This window comes from Limanda limanda, chromosome 17 (assembly GCF_963576545.1).
Source record: "Limanda limanda chromosome 17, fLimLim1.1, whole genome shotgun sequence".
NCBI lineage: Eukaryota > Metazoa > Chordata > Actinopteri > Pleuronectiformes > Pleuronectidae > Limanda > Limanda limanda.
The window spans coordinates 6,612,690-6,638,952 of NC_083652.1; the positions used below are offsets into that span (position 1 = coordinate 6,612,690).

At 42.4% G+C, this 26,263-nt stretch overlaps 1 protein-coding gene across 1 annotated transcript in view; it reads left to right on the plus strand.

The window, feature by feature from the left end:
• Positions 1-23,586, plus strand: part of mybpc2a (myosin binding protein Ca) — a 40,402-nt gene extending 16,816 nt beyond the window's left edge. Inside the window, exons 12-30 of the mRNA XM_061089828.1 lie at positions 311-435; positions 4,727-4,832; positions 6,681-6,850; positions 8,359-8,524; positions 9,013-9,119; positions 9,213-9,242; positions 11,007-11,146; positions 11,397-11,556; positions 12,426-12,530; positions 12,705-12,893; positions 13,031-13,165; positions 14,330-14,497; positions 14,948-15,036; positions 16,479-16,674; positions 17,762-17,901; positions 19,983-20,142; positions 22,273-22,409; positions 23,074-23,260; positions 23,549-23,586. Of these exons, the coding sequence (XP_060945811.1) occupies positions 311-435; positions 4,727-4,832; positions 6,681-6,850; positions 8,359-8,524; positions 9,013-9,119; positions 9,213-9,242; positions 11,007-11,146; positions 11,397-11,556; positions 12,426-12,530; positions 12,705-12,893; positions 13,031-13,165; positions 14,330-14,497; positions 14,948-15,036; positions 16,479-16,674; positions 17,762-17,901; positions 19,983-20,142; positions 22,273-22,409; positions 23,074-23,260; positions 23,549-23,586 (2,548 nt within the window). The remainder of the gene's footprint in view (positions 1-310; positions 436-4,726; positions 4,833-6,680; positions 6,851-8,358; positions 8,525-9,012; positions 9,120-9,212; positions 9,243-11,006; positions 11,147-11,396; positions 11,557-12,425; positions 12,531-12,704; positions 12,894-13,030; positions 13,166-14,329; positions 14,498-14,947; positions 15,037-16,478; positions 16,675-17,761; positions 17,902-19,982; positions 20,143-22,272; positions 22,410-23,073; positions 23,261-23,548) is intronic.
• The last annotated feature ends 2,677 nt before the right edge of the window (positions 23,587-26,263 follow it).

Sequence of the window (26,263 nt, forward strand, 5' to 3'; positions counted from 1 at the left end):
CCATGGAAATCGTTCCCATCACTACCTTTGTGAAGAGAGAAAGGCACTACTGTAGTCTTTTGATATTTGTTCACTATGTGTGTTCAAAAGCAAAAGCACCACATACAGTGCTTGTGTGTTCTGAAGCTCTGTGTGAATGTGTGGATTCTCTGTCTTGGTCTAAAACTATGAGTCACTCTGTTGTCGACAGGCCCTTTGTGAATGATTGTGACTCGGATTTACAGCAGTTATTCTCTCTCTCTCTCTCTCTCTTCTCATTTGGTCTTTATCATCCTCATGTAATCTTCCTCCATCATCCCTGTGCGTCCAGGTATGTGTTTGAGAGCGTGGGCAACAAGCGGACACTGACTATCAACAAGTGCAACCTTTCGGATGACGCCATGTACGAGTGCGTGGTCGGGGAGGAGAAGTGCATCACGGAGGTTTTTGTCAAAGGTATATGAGTCACTGTCTTTGGAGGAATCCTCCTTTCAGGAGCAAAGGTTTTTTTTTCTGCTCGGTTTAGCAAATGCTGTCATTTGAGCGCTGAGAGGTTGACAGCTCTGTTCCCTTCTTGTGTCTGTGTTTGTCATCTATTTTTTTCAATGCTTTCATACCACTCAGTAGCATGCGGCGCTCTGTTGTCTGCTCACTCCTTTTTAATGGACATGTGGCGTGTGAAATTGTTACGTTTTGATTATTGTCATGTATCACTGTCATTGTGCTGTATCTATTAATATGCTGTCTCATTTATTTGAGTTTGACTGGATTGCATGTTTTCAAAGGCCAATTTTAATATTGCTCAATTTAAATATTAATATTTTGCTGTCAAATTTTATTTATTTTAGTTTGTTATTATATATTATATATAAGTTCGTCCTATTCTGTTAAGTTATGTTTGAGTTTTATTGGAAAATATTCAACCGCTCCAAAAGATTAAGGGAACACTTAATCGTCACAGTATTAACACCAAGTCAGTAAAACTTCAGTTACAATCAGATATCAATCTGTGCATGTAGGAAAAACAAGGGATTGAGAATAAATTTCACCTGCTTTGTGCAAAGGAAAATGACAACAGGCACAATGAAGAGACACCTGCCAAAAAGGGAATGGATTTACATGTGGTTGCCACAGACAGCTGCTCTCTCCTTATCTTTCCTGACAGATTATTCTCTAGTTTTGTGTCACTACTGGTAGCATGAGGCGATACCTGCAACCCGATCAGGTTGAACAGTCCAGCTTTATTAGGATGGACCAACCATTTGATTGTCGCAAGATGGTTTGCTGTGTCTCCCAGCACAGTCTCAAGAACATGAAGGAGACACCAGGAGAACGTCTGTTACATGAGGAGAGCTGGACAGGACCATAGAAGGGCATCAACCCAGAAGCAGGATCGGTATCTGCTCCTTTGTGCCAAGAGGATCAGGAGGGGCACTGCCAGAGCCCTATATAATGACCTCCAGCAGGCTACTGGTGTGCATATTACAGACCTGTTCTATAACAAACACCATGAGGGTAGCATGAGGGCCTGATGTCCTCTTGTGGGACATGTGCTCACAGCCCAGGACCCAGCAGCTTAATTGGCCAGGGAACACAAAAATCAGCAGACTGCCACCGTTGCCTATTCTCTTCACAGATGAGAGCAGGTTCACACTAAGCACATGTGACAAGCTTGAGCCTGGCAATATAATGGTGAACATATTGCCTGTAACATCATCCAGCATGACCGGCTTGTCGGTGGATCAGTGATGGTCTGGGGAGGCATATCGTTGGGGGGTCACACAGACCTCCATGTCATAACCAGTGGCACCCTCACTGCTGTAAGGTACCAGGATGAAACCTCAGAATGATTTTCAGACATTATGCTGGTGCAGTGTGTCATGAGTTCTTCCTGGTGCAGGACAATGCCCGGCCTCATGTGGTCATGAGTGTGTCGTTAGCTCCTCTTCATCAAGATCTAATGTATGATTTAAGTGTTCCCTACATTTTTTTGGAGCAGTGTATATAAAAACAGTAACACTATTACTTTTGGTGAAATTATTTTAATACGTAAATTATATTATATTATATATGACACATATGGCCTACAGTATGTTAACAAACTAACTGTGTGTATGTGTATTGTTAATGATGTATCTGTCTCTGGTTGGTCTCTTTTTTTGTGAGTGGGTTTTAATAGATGTAATTGGGTCTACTGCTGCTATATTAATCCCATGCTTTACTCTGTGTGCTCACTGCTGCCAATCCTGCTTTTACACGATCAGAGGGTAAACTCTTCACCACAGGCACTACTCCCATGCAGCTACGGCCTCTATCTGTGTTTGTGTCTGTGAAGATATCATTCACGTTGCTGTTTGCAAACATCCACATCAGTACCTTTTATTGCTGATTCATCTTGACATTACCGAGGGCATTGGAGGGTTCACCTTATGACAGCTTGACAAAACTAGCAGTCATCGCCCTCAGACATGAATACTTGGACATGAAGCTGGGGCTTTTAAGCTGATGTGTTGTGAAGTGATTCTTGGCTGACAAGTCTTTCACCACATGTCATCGAATGCTCACAAAGCTTTGTGGAATGAGTCGTAAATGTCAGCTATAGATTCTTGTGATATGTTCCTGCATTAACTAGTCTTTATCTAAATACATTGCAGGACTGTTTCCAAAAGTTAGCCTTTATTGATAATAACCCTTTAATAATTACTAATTAAATTTCTTGCTAAGAGCTTGATACCAACCTCCAAAACAGCTACCTTGTCAAAACAAAATTGGTTGATGAGAATCTCTAAGTGTCATTGATTACAATATACCTCATTTGTTACAAAACTCAGGTATACGATGAAGAAATGTTTTGGTTTTTCAGACGATAATGTGCAGGACTTGATCTGCTTCATGTGCAGGGACATTCTCGAGTAAGAAGTTGTTACCCAACTTTTTGTGCTGACTTCAGGAAGTCACAATAGCCAAGCAAAGAAAAAACAAGGGGATTGTTGGCAGCCTTGCCACATTTGGATTAGCCAGACTAACTGTTATCTCATTTTCCGTCTTTGTGCGAAGCAGTGCTACACTGCCTCGAATACATATATACATGTTTTAACTTACTACATGAATATAAAGCAATAAGTCGTTGGAACACATGTTTTGGTTTAAATTGACGATCCATCCTTCCATCCATTCCAATATCTTTACCGCTAATCCTTTGAGGGTCACGGGGAACTAGAGCCAATCCTGACATTGAACGAGAGGCAGGGTACACCTGGACACGTCCCCAGTGTCTGCAGTAACAAACAACCATTCATACTTACAATCACACCTACAGTTTATCTATAATCTCCATTTAACCTAATGTCTTTGGACTCTGAAAACAAGCAGGAGCTACCCAGAGAAAACTCTTGCGGATACGGGAGAACAGATTTACTCTACACAGACCCCATCCGAGCTGGGATTTAAACAGGGAACTGTCCTTAAAATGATGATGTCATTCATATTAGAAAACATTTCAGGTATTTAGGTCACATCAGAGCTGAAAGTAAACTTTCATTCCATGTACCCACTGTTTTCTTTCCACTGCTTTCTTTTCCAGTTGTGTCTCCTTCCCGTATTCCTGAGGGGAATGAATTCCTCATAGTTTTCTCTAACGCAGAAAAGCCCCGAATTACACTGTAGAACTCATTTCACAAAACTTTTGTGAGGCCCGCTGTCAATTTGTGCATGTGACTGCGGTGCTGTGACTGTGGCTCAGAGAGCTTCGGGGCGCACCAGCTGAGGTTGGAGAGAATTGAGACATCCGGAGGGGGACTGGATGGTGACGATGACAAATAGCTGAGGCTAGCGGAGCATCAGGCATCACGCCATGTGGTTACACAATGTGACTCGCACCACCCCAGGAGACGCGAAATACCTTCCACCTCTACGAGACAGGTGCGGTAGGTGGCATTGATAAGGACTTCAGGGGCGTATCATGCCATTATTCAACCTCAGAAGACTGCGCGCACATGTTGTGTGTGTTTTCTGCTCATTGAGAACACTAATATACATGCCATCCACCACCCATCTACAGCCGGGGAGAGAGAATACCTGGAGTTTGTGCTTTTACAAAGCCAACAGTGCTCGTATGGAAGAACTATCAAATTAAATTGAAGCTGTAGCTACTCCTCGATGGAAAGCTTGAAATCAATATCACAGAATTAAAATATGTATTTTTCCAATGAAATTAACAAATTGATGCTCTGACTAATTCTAATTGATTATCATCAATGTAGATGTTAAAGTAACCGTTTCATTGCTAGAAACGGTTACTTTAACATCTACAACAACGGCAACTTCACATACCAAACAAAAATACAACTGTATTACTTTCATAGTCTTCAAGTTGTTAACTGGACAGAAACTATGTGTCCACTACCACTAAAAATTCATCGTAGTAAGTTTACTGTGTTTGACTATAGACAGTCGATAGTTAAGTCCCAACTTAGCCCCAGGATCAAACATTTACAGGACTTGCTGTTTTGTCAGGCCGTGTATAAATGCATGACTCACTCTGCACAAGTGCTGATGCCTTACAGCTCTGTTTTTCCCATGTGCACCAGACTTTTATTTTATCCTCCACTCATGTTCTTAGTCATCATAGCTCTGCTGATTTAGGTACAGTACAGTGGGTCATTTTGACAATAAAGTGTAGTACAACTGACTCAACACCTTACTGCTGTTTTGGGGGTGTGACCTAAGGCTTTCTGTTTCTCCGCAGAGCCTCCAATTACCATCACCAAGCATCTGGATGATGTCCATGCTGTGGTGGATGACAAGGTGGAGTTTGAGGTGGAGGTGTCTGAGGAAGGAGCCAACGTCAAATGGTGAGCTGCTGTGCCCCGTTGTTTAATTACACATCAGAAATGCATTAGTCACTGTGGCAAGGGACGATGCCTCGGGGGTCTACCAACTACAGCCAGGGACCAACCACACACTTTCTAAATATTTTACTGAGGTAAATGTTACAACAAACATAAATGGTCAGGCACATGAATTTTCTGGTAGCAGCTCAGTTCAGTTCTCTGGCTCAGTCTCCCCTCTCCGTGTGTGTCAGCCTCTTATGTGTTTCTCCCTCATGTGGCAGCTCTCTTCTGCCTTTATAACCAGGGAAGTAATCAGCCACCTCCATGCCCACAGGCCACAGTCATTTAATAATATTTTGCTAAAGGTTCAGAACTTTTCCTCAATAAAAGGAATAAACATAAGCCGTTTTCAGAAATGGCACAATGCGGCGGGAGGTTGTACGGATCCTATGGACCTAATGCAGACTTTATAGTAGGGGACCAGGCGGAGAAACTCTGCAGATAATCTGGACGCTAACACTCGGACATTTGCATTCACATGCGCGCTTCCTCCGGTGAGATTGCAGAGGATCTCTTGGGTTCAGTGTATGTCTGAAAGCATCTACAAAGACAAAGGTTTGCCAATAAGGTCCTTCGGTCCGAAGAATTTTATTGGTTGAAGTTTTCACTAAATATTATGAGAGTGAAATAATTGTTTGTTTTTACTCCTGGTGGGTCTGTCTTGCATTTTAGAGTGTCATTACCTTATTAATACCAATTTAACCTTATCCAAAAAAAGTGTAAAAATGCAACAAAGGTGATTGTCCCGTTAATGTGCCAGATTTTTTCTCATCAAGATGCATACATTTTCCTCTGAGAAATCAACAAAACTGTAAAAATGCCCAATCATGCAATGTTAAAGAAAGTGAAAAATGACTCCTCAATCTGAGGCCAAATACTGCATTGCAATAACATGCAGAGGTTATTGCATTATCTTGCTTATAATCAAACCAACAAATGGACAAGGGTTAAACAACCTCCTTCACAGAGATAATAAAATAGATCTAGACAAGAACTAGGGATGCATGTATTTTGCATTGGGAGCAGCTGTTCCTCTTTGACAACTATATTGCATGTTCTGAATTATTTAAGAGCACAACATTCAAACCTTGTCTGTGAGTTTTAGGATATATATACAAGTTTGGAAAAAGTTTGATGGACTAGAAAAGTGTCTTCATTTAAAATTATCTTTGAGCATGACATGCTTCCATTCACACATTTTTACATGCTCATAAATGTATATCAAAAACATTATTTTTCTCCCAAAATTTTTTTTTTTCTTTTTCTGCCGAAAGTGAATTTTTCAGAACTATTTATTACAGTAGCACTCACTGTATATTAGAAGGACTGATCATTTAAACACTTAATGTCCAGAAGACAGACAAGGACTGAGGCATAAGAAAATCCAGCGCAAAAGCAGACAGGGGTCACAAGGACAAATATCAATGTTGAAAGAAACTGAAGTATAAGGAAACTGAAACACAAGGACAAGGCCATAGATGTGAGCAGACAAAGTGACAGAGGAGAGGCAGGGATAACTGAACTCAGGTGTGACACGATAGAGTATATCAATATGCAGGGAAATCAGACAGACTAGGAGAGAAGTTTCAAAGTAAAACAGAAAATAATTAACTCAAGACGCAAACAAAGATAAAAACTAAAGGTCCAAATACAAAAGGTCACCTTTTCCACCATTTTTTTAATGTTCCAAAACCTTGTGATCCTGGAGGCTATATAGCCAAGTAGCACAGAGCAGACCATTCAATCAGCTCTTTCTCACCTCTGTTTGTCTGGGTCACCACAACGTATATGTCTGTGTTTTCTCCTCAGGATGAAAGATGGAGTTGAGCTGAACAAAGAAACTGCAGGTTCAAGATACAGGTTTAAGAAAGATGGAAAGAGGCACATTTTGATCATAAATGAAGCTACGAAGGAGGATATTGGGTCGTACTCTGTCTTCACCAACGGTGACGAGTCGAAGGCAGAAATGGATGTTGAAGGTAATTTCTCTTTGTGTAGCGTCCCTGCCAGTGATCAACATGTGTTTTGATGCCGTGCTTCCTATTAGAAATCATAACACTGAAAATCAACCTGTGATTCAAGAAGGTAATAACATCAAACCAAGATTGAAGAATCAAAATTCATCGAATGACCTGACTTTTTCTAAAAACTATTGAATAATTCTGTATATTTAAATGCTCAAACATGATGTATGTGTTTATGAAGTGCAAAACATAACGGCACATCACAAAACACAATAAAAGAAACACAACAATACAAAAGGGCGTAAACATCTACTGGAAAATGCTGATTGGAGCCACCGTAGGGCAGTGAACATAGAAAATCAATACTCTTATAAATCCAAAGCTAGATCTAACAGTAACAGAGGCTTAATGTTCCAAACATCAGCTGGTCTATCAAGTTTTTCAGACATGGTTCCTTAATTAGGACCTTAAAGAAAATTCACACATCAGCGCATCTTGATGTTTTCCATTTTGACAAGCATGAAAAGCAATAAATTAGTCATTACTCATGTCAAAATTAATATTACTTCATTAATCCCTTGTATCAGTTGTTCATCACCCTATTCGTCATGCTAATTTGCTTTAGCACCTCGAAAACTGATGGCGGCGCCTCATCTCTCGCTTGTTCAGCTGTCTAAGTTGCTGCAAACCTGCGAGCCAGACGAATCTCCTAAATTGATTAGAATGTGAAAAGAAATCTGTCTGGACTCCCCAGTCATAGTTGGAGTGCACCAGGTGGCAGATTTAACCAGAGTGTTCCAACCTAAATGGCTAAATAGAACGCCTGCATAGGGGGAACCACAAGTGTCTAAAAGGACAGTGTGTCATGTTGTGCCTGAAATCTACAGGAGTCAAGAAAACTTGCTGGAGGGAAACTGCTGCAAGTAATACTCTCACAATTAGTGAAAATAGAAATGTTTTCAAAGCTTGAAGTATGTTTTAAAGAATATTTGAAGATTTGAAGATGTGCTCGGTTGATTTCTTATCAAGAATGTCATGAATGATACCAGTTTTGCCAGCAGCCTTCTTAGCTTAGCTTAGCACAATAAAGGCTGGCTCCATGAAAAAAACATGTATTTCCATCAAGATTCACACATCTCTGAGAAATCAATGAAAATGTTAAAAAATCTTCCTCTTTCGCGATGTTAGAAAGTGAAAAAAAGAGAAATCCTAGATCTGCCCCAAACAAACAAAACAGTAGCTGAAAACAACCTCCTTGGTGTAGGAGGTAGCATTTGAATTAGTGTTAACTTTGGACAGAACAAAACAATAGGTTTCCAGTCTTTGTGCTCAGCCAAATGAAGTGTGTGCCAACAAGTGCAAAAATTGAGTTAATATATTCTCAATTAATATGTACAACTCAGTTCTGTAAATAAAATTACTGTAGTGAAAACCTGTACCCACGCATTCATGACACTGGTCAAATGTAACATTTCATTGTGTAAATGCTGCACTATCTATCTATGTTGTTGTTTTTGCTACAGATAAGGAGCTGCAGATTCTGCAGAGCATAAGTGACCTGACAGTGAAGGCCGCTGAACAGGCTGTGTTCAAGTGCGAAGTGTCTGATGAGAAAGTGACGGGGAAATGGTTCAAGGACGGGGTGGAAGTCCAGTCCAGTGATCGCATCAAAATATCGCACATCGGAAGGTAATTTAACTTCACTTGTGGGGGTCCAAGTATGAACGTCAGAAAGCATTTGCCTTGAGCTCTCGCTCCCGGCCGTCACGCACAGATACAGACACACAATCACGTACAGACATGCACGCACACAGACTCACAAAATCATATCACAGTAAGCAGTGTCTGTCACATAGCTTGGCAAACTATTACGAAACGCTTTTCTTAGTCGTTTGACCCAATTTTTGGATTCTGTAAAGCTCTAAGGTCCAAACACACACGCACACAGACACAACACACACACTCCCCGAGGGCCTGGTGTTTCTCTCAGTAATCCCTCAGTCAGAGCTGCCGATGGTAGGAGGCAGCAGCGGTCACACAAGGTGAAAGCCATTTTGCACGTTTCTCCCTCTGCACTGTTGCCTCATGAAGTATGTTGCCTGGGCAACTGTCTTTTGCATAATTGTGGATCACAATAAGTGTTGTCTCCTTGCTTACATCTGGCAACGTGTACCCAGGATCCACAAGCTAACGGTTGACGACGTGGTTCCTGAGGACGCCGGAGATTATACTTTTGTCCCTGATGGCTACGCTATTTCTCTCTCAGCAAAACTCAACTTCCTGGGTGAGAGCGACCCGACAACCAAAATGAGAAGCATTTGATACATTTTCTGGATATCAGCTAACAATGTTTACATTTCTATATTTTTCTCCCCAGAAATCATCATTGAATATGTTCCCCTCGAAGGTTAGTGTTGTTGTCTTATTTTATAGACCTGTAATTAACAGTAGACAGCGCTGAAGAGCAGGACACCTATTGCCATCACAGATGTTATCTTTAACCTTTTACTCTGAAGCTTTAACTCTGTAAAACCTGTGAGGTAATTTCCCATACCTACAAAGCAGACAAACACCATTCAGTGTTTTACTTGCGGCTATAAGTCCACCTTGTAGAGTGATGTCACACACTTAAGGCCAATTTATGCTTGAGCGTATTTTGTAAAACGGATAGATAAGACCGCCCTATCCGTCGTGAAACGCCCTCTCCGAGCGCTACGGAGAGCTTTTCGTACAGGTCGGATTTTTCTAACTTCTCCGTGTTGTGTCGGAGAGCCCACGGACAGCTCTTGGCTGTGATTGGTCCGCGAACGACATCATTTCCGTATGTCGTCATTTCCGTACGACGTCATTTCTGTTCGACGTCATTTCCTGACCTGTAACTTCCTGATTCACAATAAATACATACACAACTACGATTCTACGATTAATGTGACGTGTGTGTTAAGCCAGGGGAGTTGTCCGGCTGACGGTGGCTCGTTAGAGCACTGACGACATATGTGCACGGTCACAGACGGTTAGAACGAGCTTTCAAAACGGCCCTAGCAGGCTAGGCTAGCGGGCTAGGCTAGCCACCATGCTAACTGCGGTGGTAACAGTGCATAACCCCGCCGTCACGACTTTAATTCCACTTCTATCATGACACTGTTTCTATAATACCGTCAGGTTAGAAGCAAACACTGGGTAGTAGTTAGTGTCGGGAGTCCCTGCTGACTGTGTGTGGAAGCTGGGGGGAAAGCTAGCTGGGAGGGGAGCTAGCTAGCTACATGTAGCCTCAAGCAGATTCAAGCTGTGGAATCAGCAACACAGTTCGGAAACAAGACCGGGGAACCGCTGCGCTAAGAAACGATTACATCAGCATCTTGACACGCTGGGTGTCACTTTATTTAGTTCTGTTAGTTGCCATGGTTCAGTGTTTGGGAGGCAGGCTAACATGTAAACAGAGACACGTGGACTTCTTCTTCCCAAATGGGGTAGGCTTCTCTGAGCTCGTCTTCCGTTGCGCCACCTATGGGTTTGGCGGTGAATTTTTTCCGACGTAGAGTGTCGGAGAAGTAAAAATCAAAAAGACTCTTTGCCCCCCGCTGAGACCTCTCCGAGAAACGGACACGTAGTAGTATATAAGAGCCTTTACATGCCCTGTACACTATGAAGTGCTGATGACATACATAAGTTATGTATTGAAATCTGTTGCACTTCACCCTAGTGGGCACTGGAGTGTAGATACCTGACAAAGGCCAGCTTTGGACACATTTTATAAAGAGGTAATCTGGGTTGGATCAGGTCGGTCACATTGGCTGGGGATATTTTTGACACTGCACATGTGTGTAGTCGGGGGAAACAAGTAATAACGATGTGTATCAGGGACAGAGTAACACAAAGTCAGTTCAACTTACATAAACTGCATTGGGCTTTGGTCATGTTTGGTCACAAAAGCAAAAATGTCTTTCAGGTTTGGGTCATGTAGGGTTTGTTTCCTCTTGGGCTGAGACAGGTTGGGACAGAAAACCAAGCCATCTAGTGGACACACACCCTAACTTGCTTGTTTAGCATTACCCACTTCAACAAGATGCTAATCCCAAAAAATCATCCATGTGACGCAACAAAGCAAAATCATGTTGGTGTATTATCTCAAACTTGGTATCTTTCTAACCTGAATGCCTTTTCATGAAAGAGCCTCCCAAGATCCACCTGGACACCAGCGGCATCGGCAACCAGAACCTCATCACCGTGGTGGCTGGAAACAAACTTCGCCTTGACGTTGAGATCACGGGAGAGCCAGCCCCCACAGTGTGCTGGATGAAGGGAGACCAGGTAGGGAAACGTCTAAGAGCAGATCCTCACAATTCACCTCATAAAGGCTGGAACACACGTCAGATACTTTCTACCTTTGTGCATCAACCAGCCGTTAGTCACTGAACAGCACAAAGGAAGAGTGAAACATGAACTAGAGTGGGATGGTTGAATCACCTGTCATTGAAGCAGCTGTGCCGTCATCGCTCCCTTCAACAGTTTCCTTTTTCCTGTCCGACTCTCTCTTGCTCTGTCCTGATCTGTCTGGTAGGTGGTGGCTGCAAATGAGGGACGAGTTCGTGTAGAGACGGAGAAAACCACCAGCAGCTTTGTAATGGAGGCGGCGGAGATAAGCGACGAGGGCCCCTACTTCATCACAGTGACTAACCCTTTTGGAGAGGACAAGGTTGAACTCTTCATCAAGGTCGTGGGTCAGTGGCTGGTTCTTGCTTTGTCCTTTTTCACTTGATTTTTATTTCTTTGGTTGCTCCCATACTATTTTCCATGGCTCAATTAGAGCTGCAGGATGTTGATGTGAGAGTGTGAAATGGTTCTGTCAAAAAATATGGACATAAATAAGCGAAAATCATAGAAAACTACAATAGGACTCAAAACAGTGTATATCTCGGCCAAGGCCCAAGTTCCTTTAAATTCAATCGAGGCTCTCCAAATTTCACACACTCATAGAAATTAGTCTCTTAAATATCATCTTTCATCTTGATCCATTAATTATTCTCTGGGAAATTGCTAAGAACATCTCAAAACTCTCATAGCGAAAAAAAAAGGGACTACTCCTGAATCTTCAGATAGAAATAAAAATCATGTCATAGTCTGCTTTTATTGCTTTGAAAGATGGGCAGTAAGAGTTACCCTGAAATCATGGCAAGTGTATTTCATTTAATTAAAATTAATTAAATTAATTAGGTTTTCATAAAAACAGAACTCATTTTTAAATGATTCCTCATCATCCTTGTGAATAAAAGATTGTTATAATTATACCACAGCAAATCCACTTGACATGAAAATTAACTAATGGCCTGAATGAAAAACAAATTATCTATAGTACTAAAGAATGCTTTTTACATTATAAGCACCGGGACTGAAAATAGTGCCTTAGTATGTATATGATTTAATGTACGAATATAAGTTTTCCAAGTCGTGAATCTGTGGCGTTTTAAAATACTGTATGGCTAAAAAAGATCTGCCATCTTGTCCTCTCTCAAACTCACGACTTCTCCCATTTCTCGCTCTTTTTCATCTTTCCTCCCCTTCCATTTCCAACTGTAACCTGCCTCTCCAGATGTGCCCAATGCTCCTGAGAATGTCAGATGCTTATCAGTTGGCGAGGACTCTGGCACGATCACATGGGATCCTCCTGCATTTGATGGCGGAGTTCCCATTAAAGGTACCCCTGGAACACACAGCGTCTTATGTTCACATCTGATGTCGTCCTCCCAGGAGAAAACAGCAGTTTAGAAGGCTCTCTGTTTGTCGCAGTGCAATGTTTTTGAACTCCCTTCCGAAGAAGACTGAGCTGTTTTTTAATGACTTCCCCGTGTGTTGATACTGCTTTCTCCAGGGTACCTGATAGAGAGGAGGAAGGTTGGCTCGACCAGATGGACCAAGCTCAACTTTGAACCTTACGAGTCCACCACGTACGAAACTAAGAAGATGATTGAAGGTGTTCTTTATGAGATGAGAGTGTCTACAGTCAACGGCATCGGCGTCTCGCAGCCCAGTGGAAACTCAAAGCCCTTCATGCCCATCGGTGCGTTGCCATTTGTCAGCAGCAGAATGGTTAATTAACAGAGGTTTCTCACACAATGCTCATGGAGGCAGCTTAACCTGCCTCCCATCCAATTTACACTGGGCATTAACGTATTAATTAGCTCCTGTCTCTCTCAGCCCCCACCAGCGCGCCCACTCGTCTCATGGTGGATGATTTGACAGACACTACCTGTTCACTCAAGTGGCTTCCTCCAGACAGAATCGGAGCGGGTGGCATCGATGGTTACATCATTGAGTACTGCAAGGAAGGAAGTAAGTACATGCAGAAATATGTACCACTTAATACTGAGTTGTTATTGAGGGTTATGGTAAGATTAAATCCATTGGGTGGTTGGTTGTTCATTTACAGCATAACTTTAAGGGGCTTTTCGGTGTAAGTACCATTTATAGCCATTTGAAAAGATGTTGTGATACTGCAAAGGTTGTTTGTGGAAACTCAATCATACAGTAGCTTAGTAATCCTAAATTTTGTTTAATGATATGTTGAAGTTTAAAAAGTTTATATATTGACTTTTTTTTCTTAATTCTTAAAACCAAACACACAAGAACAAAAGTGTCAGAAAGGATGTAGATTTTCTATAAAAGTTGCAAACATTATCTTATCTGTCCAACTTTCCAACTAACAATAGAGACCAAGTTTTACTTTCAAGGACACCACTAACTAGCACTCAGTACAGTCTCCTTTAATTCAATGAACAAAACCAAACACAAAATCATCAGTCCCCTGAATATACCTGATTGATTTCATCACGATTCATAAATTATTGATGCAGAAATTATAAAAATGACAAAAAATGTCTTATTTCGCAATAATTTCTATCTTTACGTCCAAATATGCACAAAATTTAAATGGGTTCTTTCTTGACCCATGCCCAAATCCTTCCAACGAGTTTTGTAGAAATCTGTTCAATGTTTTTTCTGAAATCCTTCCAACAACAACAGTTAAACAAGGGTGAAAACAGAACCTCCCTGGCAGATAGAATTATTATTACCTCATGGAGCTAATAACTATACATCAGTCTACGAAGTTAAAGGGAAAGACTTTGAAGACTTACAACCAGCACATTCATTTTGCATTATTTCAATTATTACTGGTGCCCCCACAATGGTTTCGTATTAATATTGTCATCTTAATTAGCAAAGTCAACTAGGAATCCAACTTTTATCGACTTCTGTCAAAAAGAAAGGACCAATAGTTTTGTGACTAGAATCAGGAGTGGTAAATTTGCCACCATTGTCATGGAAAGAAGGGAAATGTGGTGTGGCTTGGCAACCAGTCAAATAGTGAACATTGTTATTATGTAATGTTATTACAGAATTATACACCCGATGAGTTTCCCAACTTTATCCTGACATCTTTGGATTGGTTGTGTTTTTCTGATCTGTTCCTTGCTCGCCTCTTCACTCATCCCTCAGGTGACCAGTGGGTGCAAGCTAATAACGCGAAAGTGGAAAATAACCACTACAAGGTGAAGGATCTCCCAACGGGGGAGAAGATGCTGTTCAGGGTAGTGGCAGTCAACATTGCAGGCCGCAGCCTCCCTGCCACTCTCGCCCAGGCTGTCATCATCAAAGAGCTCTTGGGTCAGTTATTTGTTTGAAGTCTTTTTATCACAGAAATTCAACAGATGTAAAGTGGACCACAGTGCTTTTGGTGCAAAATCTTTTTGAACTCTAAGACTCATATGCCATTGCTATTTTCCGCCATTGCTAAAGAATAGTGCTGCTTGCTGAAAAAAAAAAAAAACATTTATCAAGCTTACCACTAGGTCTTAGTTATAATATAATAATCACTGTAAATCTTCTCAAGGATTATTTCTTAAACATTTGCTGCATTTGAGAAGGAATGATTCCACTCTGTATTTTCCTGCCTCAATAATTTATACTTCTGGCACACACATCCTTGCTCATTAACATGACATATTAACTGTACATTTTGTACATTTTAAATGTCCACACTCTTCCACACCACCCACACATCCACAACTTCTACTCATCTCTTCCTTTGATGTTTCTCCTTTGTCAACCACACAGAGCGTCCAAAGATCCGCCTGCCGCGCCAACTGAGAACCAAACTCATAAGGGTTGTGGGCGATAAGGTCAACTTGGTCATCCCCTTCCAGGTTAGTTAAGGGTGGCCAAACTCTGGCTTTTTTTCTCTCAGTTAAATTGTGGTTACGATTAATAATACAGGCTAGGTTTGTAATAGCAGAATAAAGTGTTATAGGTATGGAAACGTTTGGAAACGATGATGTAAACACTCACAATTGCTTTCTGATTTGGTGTTTTCGGTCACAACGTATCCTAGCCAGTCAGTAACAGTTCCACCTTGTCATTGGTCCAGGTCCAAGCAAAGCAATCCTTGCTCTTATCTGTTTGTCGCTATGGACGATACGGAGCTGAAACGCTTGTGTGGATGTTGTAGTTTTCAAAATGAAATCAACTTTTTAGTTTGTTTTATTTGAAAAGTTTACAAAAAAAATACCATTTGGCTCGAAGCCTAAAAATTCTCTCCTTGCTGCTGATAAAACAGTTATTCACAGAGGGGATTCATGTGATCTCCTGAGTGACTTATTTCAAGTATAAACTCAACTGGCCTAAGAAGACAGGCAAAAAATATGTTTAAAACACCCTATTTTGAGGTTTGGGTTTCCCATTCTGGGACATCCGCTGGCACTTTGTCTGCATTTTTAGTGATGGAAATAAGACATCTGTTTTGGTGGAAAACTACCCCTGCAGTTTGTTTTGTGTTGCTGTTATAGAGGCATTTCAGGAATCTGCCTTTCAGATCTCAGCACAATGCTGAGGGAATTTCTTCAAATTTGGCACAAACAATTAATTACTTAGACGTTGGTGGCAAAAGATCAAGACCTCCCAAAAGAGCTTTTTTTTTTACCATAATTTAAGAAGTCAAAGGATAGTAATCATAAAAATAAACGGAATACCTTTTATCAAATTCCTTCAAAGTCTCCCCTATATGGATGTGAATTTCATTTTGACTGGTGTGCAGAGGCTTCCAGCTGCGAGGTGGAAATTCTAGTTTCTTCTGAAATGTAAATCCGATATGTAAACTTTGCTAGCAGCAGAGAGAGTGAGCACTCAAAGGGCACAAGAATCATCACAGCATTTGACAGTAGCTTGCAAATGATTGTAATGGGGAAAATAAGCTAACCTCAAGTAGCAAAGGGGAAGCAACTGTTATAAATAAAAACAGACAACAAAAAGTGAGACTCAGCGCTGTCTGCTTTTGAAGAAATGGATGAAAAGCATGTTCTGAGACAGAGGACGTGACTACACGTTATTCCCCTGGGAGGGAAAGAGTACCCACCGTAGAATTCTGTGGACAGACTCGATTCCAATGGTTGTTTCATCACTGATGGGGTATATTTTCTAACAGCAGCTGAGACAATTAAAGAGGATGGTGTGCCGAGTTGAGATGAATTTCATAACACAAACAACTGAAAAAAGGCTACGGTCCCAAATCAGAGAACATCATCACGTTTCTTGAGGGCCTTTTTCTTTGAAATCTTTTCCTTATTGGATTTTTTCGTCCCTCTAACCACAGGGTAAGCCTCGCCCTGTTGTGACCTGGTTCAAAGAAGGTGTTCTCCTGGAGGACAAGACGGTGGGAACTCGTACCAGTGAAGTGGACACCATCCTCTTCATCCGCACAGCAGAAAGAATCCACTCCGGAAAGTACACACTGTCTGTCCAGATCGAGGACATGGTGGACAGCGCTGACATATTCATTCAGGTTGTAGGTCAGTCCCGCCCCAGCACCTACAACCTCTCAGCTTCAACTGGAAACACTCCTGTTGCATGTTCTCTCTTTAGGATTAGAACCCCGTGCATGGTTCATACTTAACAAGGTAAATGCTTAATAACCTGTGTGAACGGGATGAGGGCTTGAGCCCAAATCTCTGACATGTCACAAGTTTTTTCAAATTTGATGATAATTCCTAATTTCATACTGCTAAGGATCGGTGACTTTAAGAAGCAAATCATCAAAGCGCTGATTCCACTCTCTCTAGCATAATCCTGACTCCAGCACTGCCACCGTGGCCGCCAGCTCATTCCTCAGCTTATGGCCTGTCTCCCTGGGTCAGGCTACTGGTTGGATTATTTGACAGGGGGGGCTCCGCTGGGATTATTTGCGTTTAGACTGGGATTAGGTTCGGATTTTGAGGGCTACTCTGTCACTTCTTCTGCTGAGAAGGTTGAGCTAATGAGAGGCTGCGACTCCTCGGATCAGGCCCCCCTCAGCTGATCTGTCACCCTACTGTTTCGGCAAGAGATACTACATGAAGGATTAACGTGCAGAAAGCTGTTGCGCTGCACACACTTTGTACTGTACTCCACAGAGAGCACTCCGAGCAAGATTAATGACGAATACATGACTATGTTGTACAGTATTTCTGTACTGCACTGTCTATGATGCAGGCCACACAGAGGGCCTGATGATAAACACACTGCATTTTTCTGCTCTATGTACTTTGTCACTTCTATGCCAACACAGTTTTTCTATGAATACATACAGCTATCACCTACTTTCCTTGAACCTTTGTCTTCTGCTCTGCTAATCTGTCAGTCTCCCCCACGACTGTTGATTCCTTTCCCTCTATGGGACTTCCCTGCTCCAGATCTGTTCATCACCACCCCTCTTTCTCTACTTCTAATAGCGTACCTACATTTCTACCCAGGCAGAGAAACAGAGTTAGTTAACTCAACTAACTCTTCAGTCTCTTCTTTTCTGCTCATAATTGTCTAATAACTCATTTTGCTCCTAGTTTCGTGAAAAATCCTCTCCATTTCTATCCCAAACGTTGTCTCTTCTCACATTCCCACCAGATAAACCCGGGCCTCCCACTGATGTGCATGTCACAGACGTCTGGGGCTTCAACGCTGCGCTGGAGTGGAAGCCGCCCAAAGACGACGGCAACTCTGAGATTATCGGCTACACCATTCAGAAGGCTGACAAGAAGACTAAGGTATGCACGAAGAGATGTGTATGGGAATAAAGATGTGGGGTTCAGGTGAGGCAACTCCCTGGCTGCCATATTGGAGGTCTGCAATAATGACTCTGACACAAAAATAAATAAATAACTACAGTGCTTAACAGAATAAAAAAGGTTCATGTTTGTGCAGACTCGCCTTCTTCATTTAGTTCGAAAGTCATTAAAGGCCGGCGCATGCTTCTGCAACGGCGTCTGCGGCTTTTCACGCCGCTGTGTCGACGGACTCGTTTTCATTTATAGTTCCCCAAGGGTTGCGCTTGATGCGAAGCAATTCACTGCCAGACCACTAGGCGGAGTAATGTTTTTTGTCAAAGTCGGCTCTTCTTCGTGTGTGGCAGTCTTCGTCGACTGTTTATGTACATCGCCACGGCGGCTCCTCAATAGCCTTTTTCTGGCAGACAAATCCGCCAGTCAGTGACGGGTTATACTAGTGGTCATAGTTTCCGATCTCTTCTGCCAAGTGCTCTTCTATCTGGTCCATATTCGTTCTTCTAAATCTTCTGTGGTTTCTGCCGGTATTATGGGGCATGAAACCAGAAATGCGACTCCGGAAAGGATGTACTTAGCAGACCAATTACAGCCTAGCGGAGCTTCGTGAGGCTTGCGGAGCTTTGACGTCTAGTTAGAAAAATTGGGTTACACACGTAAGCACGTAAGAAGGGATACGTAAGCACGTAAGGGGCCCGGAAGGGCTCTTGCACTTGCGGGCCCCTGAAAACGCAGAAGCCTTTAGTCTGTTTCATGTCACCATGCTGGTCTGCTATCTGCTTATTAGTTGTATCTAATATGGTCAGATGTTAGTTATCACAATAATTTCAGATTTTATATAATCGTACGTGGAATATGTGGAACACATGAAATTTGGGGACATTTTCATGGTTTAATGTGTGAGACTCATCAGTGTCCAAATGTATCTACTTCTTAACTGGACATGCGTGTTTCCTTCATGTGATCACCATATACTATAAAGACGACACGTCTTCACCTCCTCTCTCAATACAGAGATGGAGCCAGAATATCCTGCATACAAACGCTACCATCTTACACATTGAGAGCCAGAGTCTGCGCAGTAGTGTTAAACGGATGGAGGTTTGGTGACACACAGGCTCGAGTTGCGAGTCAGTCTCAGCTGTCACAGCGTTTTATAGCATCAAATAACTAATTAAAACCAAACTTATCAGAAACATTTAAACTTTAACAAACACCAGTGAGATAAAACGACCTACAATGACAGAAAACATCTTTCAATGTATTTGTATAATACATTTTAATCTTATTTGTGTGTTAGATGGATAGAAATAGAGCTGCATTACATTGCACAATTGAAGCTGAAACTATGAGCTCTGACTGTCTGCGAGGATGGTAAAAACTTTATGGACCATAGCAGTAGCGCGCAGTAGCACATGGAAGCACACGCGATAGCAAGGTGGCGCAAGCGAGCACACAAACCATGCACAAGACAAAGAGATGTCTTATGTTAGAGTAAAACATGTTTTGGTTCATAATGAAAGTGTGGCGGCACCAATTAGAATGGCGGGCCGCCACGGTCTAGATAATTATTGGGAAACATTGTGATTATATGCTTAGAACATCCTGCCACTTCTCTCCATGTTGTTTTAGAGAAGACAATATTTATAGCCGCATACTGACAGGGTAAGAGGGACAGTGGATTTAAGAAATGATTGTGAGTCTGATGAAATCTGGTATTTTTGAGTTTTTTATTTTAAATAAAAAAGGAACAACCTGGTTGTTGTATTGAGCAGAAACTTGCATGATTGCTATTTTCCAACATCTTTAAGTGTCCAGTGGACTTTCAGGATGGTTATATTTGTGCTCCTGCTTATAGTTTTGTCACGTAGCTGCAAAAGCCTCACTATACTGTCACGGTCATTATGTTTCATGCTTCGACAGGAAGGTGGACTAGAGGAACATGGATGGCAGGGATAGGAGATTCTTCAGCTTATACACATCTCAACCTCAGCTATAAGCCTTTTTCAACCTTTGCCTCTCCTCTGTCTCTCTTTTTGTTTGTCTATCTGTCTCTCTCACATCAGGAGTGGTTCATGGTCTTTGAGCACAACCGCAGGCCCAGCTGCACTGTGTCTGACCTGGTCATGGGGAACGAGTATTACTTTCGAGTGTACAGCGAAAACATCTGCGGCCTCAGTGAAAATCCTGGCGTGAGCAAGAACACCGCCATCATTACCAAATCAGGTAATGAAATCCCCGCAGAGCACGGTGCAGCATAACACAATGGCGTGGCTTTTCATGCCAAGAGGCATCTAATGCACGCTGAGCTGTAGGCCACAGTGTATTCAGATAAAACATAAACTGAGCATTATGAAAAGAGGAAGTTATCAGGGAGGGTGATTAACATTTCACATTCAAAAATGACTAAAAATACAAACTCTAATAAGACTTTTAAGTATAGAACACAGTAATAACATCCAAGCAAGTTGAGATAAATTGCCGGCCGTGATTAATTGCTTGAATCTAATTTAAAAGAAAATTAATTCACTCTGATTATGCTAAACAGAAATATTCTTTGACAGAGTGTTAAATAAAATGTAATACTGGCCGCGGATTATGAAAGCAACTAGGCTGGGAAATTAACACCTGCCACCAGCCAAATGCTGCCTCTGTTGTCGTGTTGTTGCATTTGCTTACTCTCCCAGAAAACTTGGCAGTCAACCAGCCAATCTTGTTTGTGGGAATTGTTGATCACGGTGCCCACCTGACCTCAGGATGAAACAAAAGTCAGCTCTCTGTCTCCATAATTGAAATGGTAATCGGCAAATTAAAACAATTTGCTAGTGTAACAGAATGTGGTATGGCTATTAAAGGCAAGACAATACACTGGGTTATTAATTAAGCCTTTCAGTAGAATGTTTCACACAGTCCTCGATTAGAGGCGGCTTCAGAGGTGTGACACAAACCAGCCAAGTACTTCGGTGAAGGTTAATTTAAGTCATGTCCATCAAAATTAAGACAAATATTGTCCTCAGTGCCCAAAAATCGTTTGCCATCTTTTGCTTGATCAGGTCAAGTCATCAATCTCCGGCTAGTTTCCAGTCTGGAGAGTTTCAAGGGACCTTGGGGGCCCAATGCCAAAGAGACCATGGGGGCAGGGGGGGAATAAACCAAATCTTTTTGTAAGGATTTTCTGAAATTTCAATGGATGGGAAATTTACTTCTAGAAACAGAGCCATTCTAAAAGTGGGTAGTGACATGCTCCTCAGAAGTTTCAATTTCGTGAGTTGTAAAAATGGTTGATCTAACGAAATTGACACACACACAAAGACATTGACATCTCTTTCCAATATTAACATAATAACAAAGAGCAAGGACTGAGAGATGGACAATTTAAAAGGGACTGTTTTGCGTAAAATCATGTTGATTAGTTTATGGTTGATGATTCGCAGCTCTACAACTTCAGTGCAAGAATTTTCTCAGACTTTCCAAGTTGTTCCAGCTTGAGTTGGCATTCACACAAATTCTCCAAGTCTTAGACTCATTTTTCTTATTATTCCAACACCACAGGAACACACAAACTGTATAAAACTTGCCTCCACAACATGTGCAACATTTAGCTAGCCTGCAAGCCAAGTGGTCTCAACCATATCACACACAGCGTGGTATCTAATTTGCCGCTGGAAGCAGCTCGTTTCACATATTCATGAATTTTTTTAATCTTCTTTGAGATAATCCTAACCTGTCTTTTTGTTATGTTAAGAGTACAAGTGGCATTTCTAATTTATTCCTGTGTGCTCTCTTTCCTAATATAATTAGCATGCTAATATATCTTAACATCATGAGCTACAATCACTTACTTACCGGGGTATCAAGGTTCACAGTTGTTGTTCCTCAATAATGAACTTCAACCCAGACTTTAGCTTTGATTTCAGCTTGAAAACTTTTCTATGACTGAACCGTGGAGGAACCGAGCAAAAAAAAAAAACGCAGCCAAAGCATATCAAAGATTGTTTGGCGAGAGGGATGGTCACTCAGAGCGCTTTCTTTTCATACTGAGGTCAGGTAAACCTGTAACTATCGACCTCCTTTTAAAGGACCAGCAACATTAAATCAATTTGGGTTTACACCTTACACACATGTTTCGATGTGAAACAAAACTTTTCAGAATATTCTCTTGACTCATCAATTGCTAAAAATAGGTTTAATATTCATTCACACAAGGAAGCTCATGTTTTATTCTCCCAAACTCACATACCCTGTGTAAGGAAAGTAGCAATGTACCTGAAAACATTTGGTGCATTAAGTTGTGTGTGTGCATTTTGTTGGAATAAATAAGAAATAACTTGAGATATCACTTCTCCATCTGTCCAGGCTTGAACTATGAACCTCCACCCTTCAAAGAGAAGGATACATCTGCATCCCCAAAATTCACAGCGCCCCTGGTGAACAGATGTGTGGTTGCAGGTTACGCCACCGCCATCAGCTGTGCCGTCCGCGGCTACCCCAAGGTATTTACATCTATCGCAAAACAGTGCGTGTGTGTTTGTTTGAAAAGGTGATTTAGTTTTCACTTTACTATATTAAAGTAATTCAGTTAAGGCAGAAATAAATATTTGATTTTTAAAAATAATATATTATATTATGTCAATATTTTTTTTAAAGAAGTGTCTCATTTAGCTTAAAAATCTGTGGAATATACAGTCGGTAATGTCCCAGTTTTACCTTACAAATGAACTATAAACTACAGAGCAAGAACCTCTCAGCTTTTGCACACTTTACTGATGTAGCTCTGCTGCAAGGGTGTGCCAGATATTTTATGCTTTGTGTTTTTTCAGAGTGAGCGTACAAGTTTGGAGTGTCAAACAGTGAGTGTAGAACAGTCAGAGAGGATTTTGATGCCTTTGCAGCAGGGGTATATTTTTTATGTCTGAAGATAGAACAAGAGGTGGAGCAAAAAGATCTTTGAACACCTTTTTTTCCCCTCTCCCGACGAATCAGCAAAGATTTGTCAAGTCGAAATGTTGACCTAATTTCACCTCTCCCTCTCCCCTCCTCCCTCTGCTCTCCCACCCTCCCCCACATCCCCGCTCTGTTCTGCCTCTCCCTCCTCCTTCTCTTTCCTCTCATCCATCCCGCCAATTTTGCATCTTCCTCCAACACACTGTTCCTCAGCCAAAGATCATTTGGATGAAGAACAACATGATCATCGGTGAAGACCCCAAGTTCCTGATGCAGAACAACCAGGGCGTATTGACTCTAAAGATCCGCAGGCCAAGCATGTTCGATGGGGGCAAATACACCTGCAGGGCCATCAACGACCTTGGTCAAGACGAGGTGGACTGCAAGCTGGAGGTTCGAGGTACGCTGTCTGCACTCCCTCTCCCATAATGCCATAGATCCAAAGCACTAAGTCTCGCTGACAGCCTTCAATGAAGCTCAGCTTGACAAATCTCCATCTCCTCAACCCTTTGACTGATCTCTTGTTGTGAAACATCAGTTGAAATTCTCGCCGCTTTGCTCTAAAAATAAATCACCTTATTGTATTTGTCAGTTAAAGTTTGGGAGCCACAGATGACTCCGAGTTTCTTGAAACGGGATGATCTCCCGGCCTCTCATGCTGATTCAAATGTCTCTTTTTTCCCCTCAGCATTCGTACAAGAGAAAGGAGAGGAGGCGAAGAAATGAGCGACAGCACGAAACAGCAGAGGATACAGTTGAACAGGAATAGTACTGGATTATGTATAATGGGATAGTCATGAATAAATATGATTAGAATAGATCACTGGTGAGGCTTTAAAGCCAATCCCCCCCCTTACGCTTGCCTTTCACCACTGCTATGATGAACGCCAAGTCTGTTATATGCCATAAATTCTAGATTCTTACAGCAAGCTGCCACCTTGTCACTGCCTGACTGAGAGATGCCACGGAATAGAGTAGTAGCGCTGCCCCGCTGTGACCACACACAGATGGATCCTTCTTATCTGTGAAGTGGACCTGTCACTGAGCACACTTATAAAACAGCCTTTCATCCATTACGGCTCCCCGTGTTGTCTGTTTTGTGTCCGGGACGTTTTTATAGGCCGGGATGAATTTATGATTGTGATGCAGCTGTTGCACCGAAACCAGGGCGGTGTGACCGGTCGGTCTTCTGCACACCTCGGCCTTCTCGCCGTGGCGTTCGGTGTGGTGATGTGTGAGCAGGGCCCCGTCGGCCCTGTGATGGTTGAATGGAGGGATCAGCCTTCAGCCAGGCATGGCCGACATCATGGAGCCACTGGGATTAGAGGGGTTCTTATACACAGATATAGACCTGCTGTGTCCTTCACGCACACACACACACAGAGGACACACGCCGACTCCCAGACCAACTCCCTCCGTCTTCACCGCTCTCACGCTACATTCCTAATGGCATGACCTATAGTGGTAGGCCTTTACAGATACATGGCTTACACTCATGCACATGCAAACACAAACACACACTCCAAATCAGGGTCTCATTAGCATCACTCACTAGAGACTAATTAATGCACCCATCAACACTGCCCTAATTAGCTCTCCCACGTCATTACTGAGCAAACGAATTACCGCTAATTTACACACCCGCAAAACAAACACAGCCCCGTCTCTGCTGGGAGAGTCGGCCGCGGCTCGCCTCGCACACTAAATTAAAGCCTCACCGATGTGCTGCATCCCGGGCTGACGTCCCAGGTGACCCCGGCCTCCCTCACACGCACCCCCCCCCCCAACGCCACCATCTGACTGAAGAGGGTTTGGAGTCCGAGACCAAGAAAAGCAGAAGTTCCGACAGAACTCATCAAGCGTTTTTTCCAGCTGCAGAACAAATAACATCAGCCTCCTCTGGGGACGTGACGGCTCTTTGGTCTCCAGGCCTGTTCCAACCACTGACTAGGTCTTGATCTCATGTCTCTCCAGCAGAGGGGGTAAGAGAACAGTGACAAGGACCACGACTGACCATCATTAGGGTCTGTGGTGTAATTGTGAGTGGCAGATTATTAAGACTTATTACATTAGCACTACTTCACCGACTCGAGCTCTGAACCTGAAGGCTTCGAAAACACGCCGGCCCAGTCTCATCTCTTGCCACCTGCCCTGAAACATTTAGCACGTCAGAGTACAAACTAGAAACTTTACTCCTTTACACTGCAGCGTGTTGTGAGAGATGAGTTGAAATGGGGTGAGGCCAGAAAATGTCCAGATAAAGCAGGGGGAAATCCTCCAGATACCTGAAAGTAGGCCACGATTGGCTGCACAGTAGACCTGCAGTGCAGCACAAAGCTTACATTTTGAACCCTGTCGAGCAGGAAATTACTCCGCAAGAGTGTGTGGCAGTGTGTGGATTATGTGTGGTGTTGATATAATCTTATTGTCGGTTAACCCCGAGACGCAACGTGGCGTGTTGCTCTTCTGATTGACACATGAAAGCGGCGCTGAAGGTACGCTGCACGCTACTTTGCATGAAAGTTTTGGGAAAAACAGATTCTTCAGAAAAAGAGAAAAAAAAAAAGTGTGTAACCTGGATACTTCACCTGAGCATTGCCCTCTGTTCCCGCTCTCGCAATTGACGCTCAGTTGCTAAGCAATCAAACTAATTGTGTCTACTGGCATCATCCGCAAGTCTTAAGAAACTTTCAAAACATGAGATAGAGCAGGTTTACAGTGCTGCTGTCAGTGTGTGTGTTTGTGTGTGTGTCCTCCCTCCCTGTTTCAGGAAGCTTTAAGTATAGGGAGCCAGAAACAAAAAAAAAAAGCACAAAATAACAATAGAGCATTTTGTTTTCCCCCCTCATTCCCTGTGACACACCTTAAGGCTCTTTAAGTTTGTGATGCCAGAATGAATAATTAATGAGGACGCATGGCAGCCCAGGAGTAAACCATCAGCCTCCTCATGCACACTGTATCTGCTCGGCTGTCTTTCCAATATTAGAACAGGCCCGCCTCAGACAGAGACGAGACAAAAGAGAGTGACAAGACACGTCTTACCACCGGGCGAACGGGAGGCAGAGATGGTGGGGGTGGGTGCGGGCACTCTCATGTCTGTGTGCAGGGCATATTGTGTGTGTGTGCTCGAGAAAAGAAAGACAAGTGATACCAGAGAGACAGAAACAGACCTCCTGAAACAGTAGGATGGAGGGAACTATAATTATGCAAGTAATTATACATGAAATCACAGACTTTGGAGTGAGAGAGGAAGAGACAGAGGGAGAGAGGAAGAGCACTGGAGGGAAAAGAGCCTCGCAGTGAGTCTCATCCGTGTAATTACAGTATGAGAACTAAACGAAACAGAGGGAGGCCACACACACGAGTCATATAGGAAGATTTACCTGTTTTCTTCTGTCTGTCC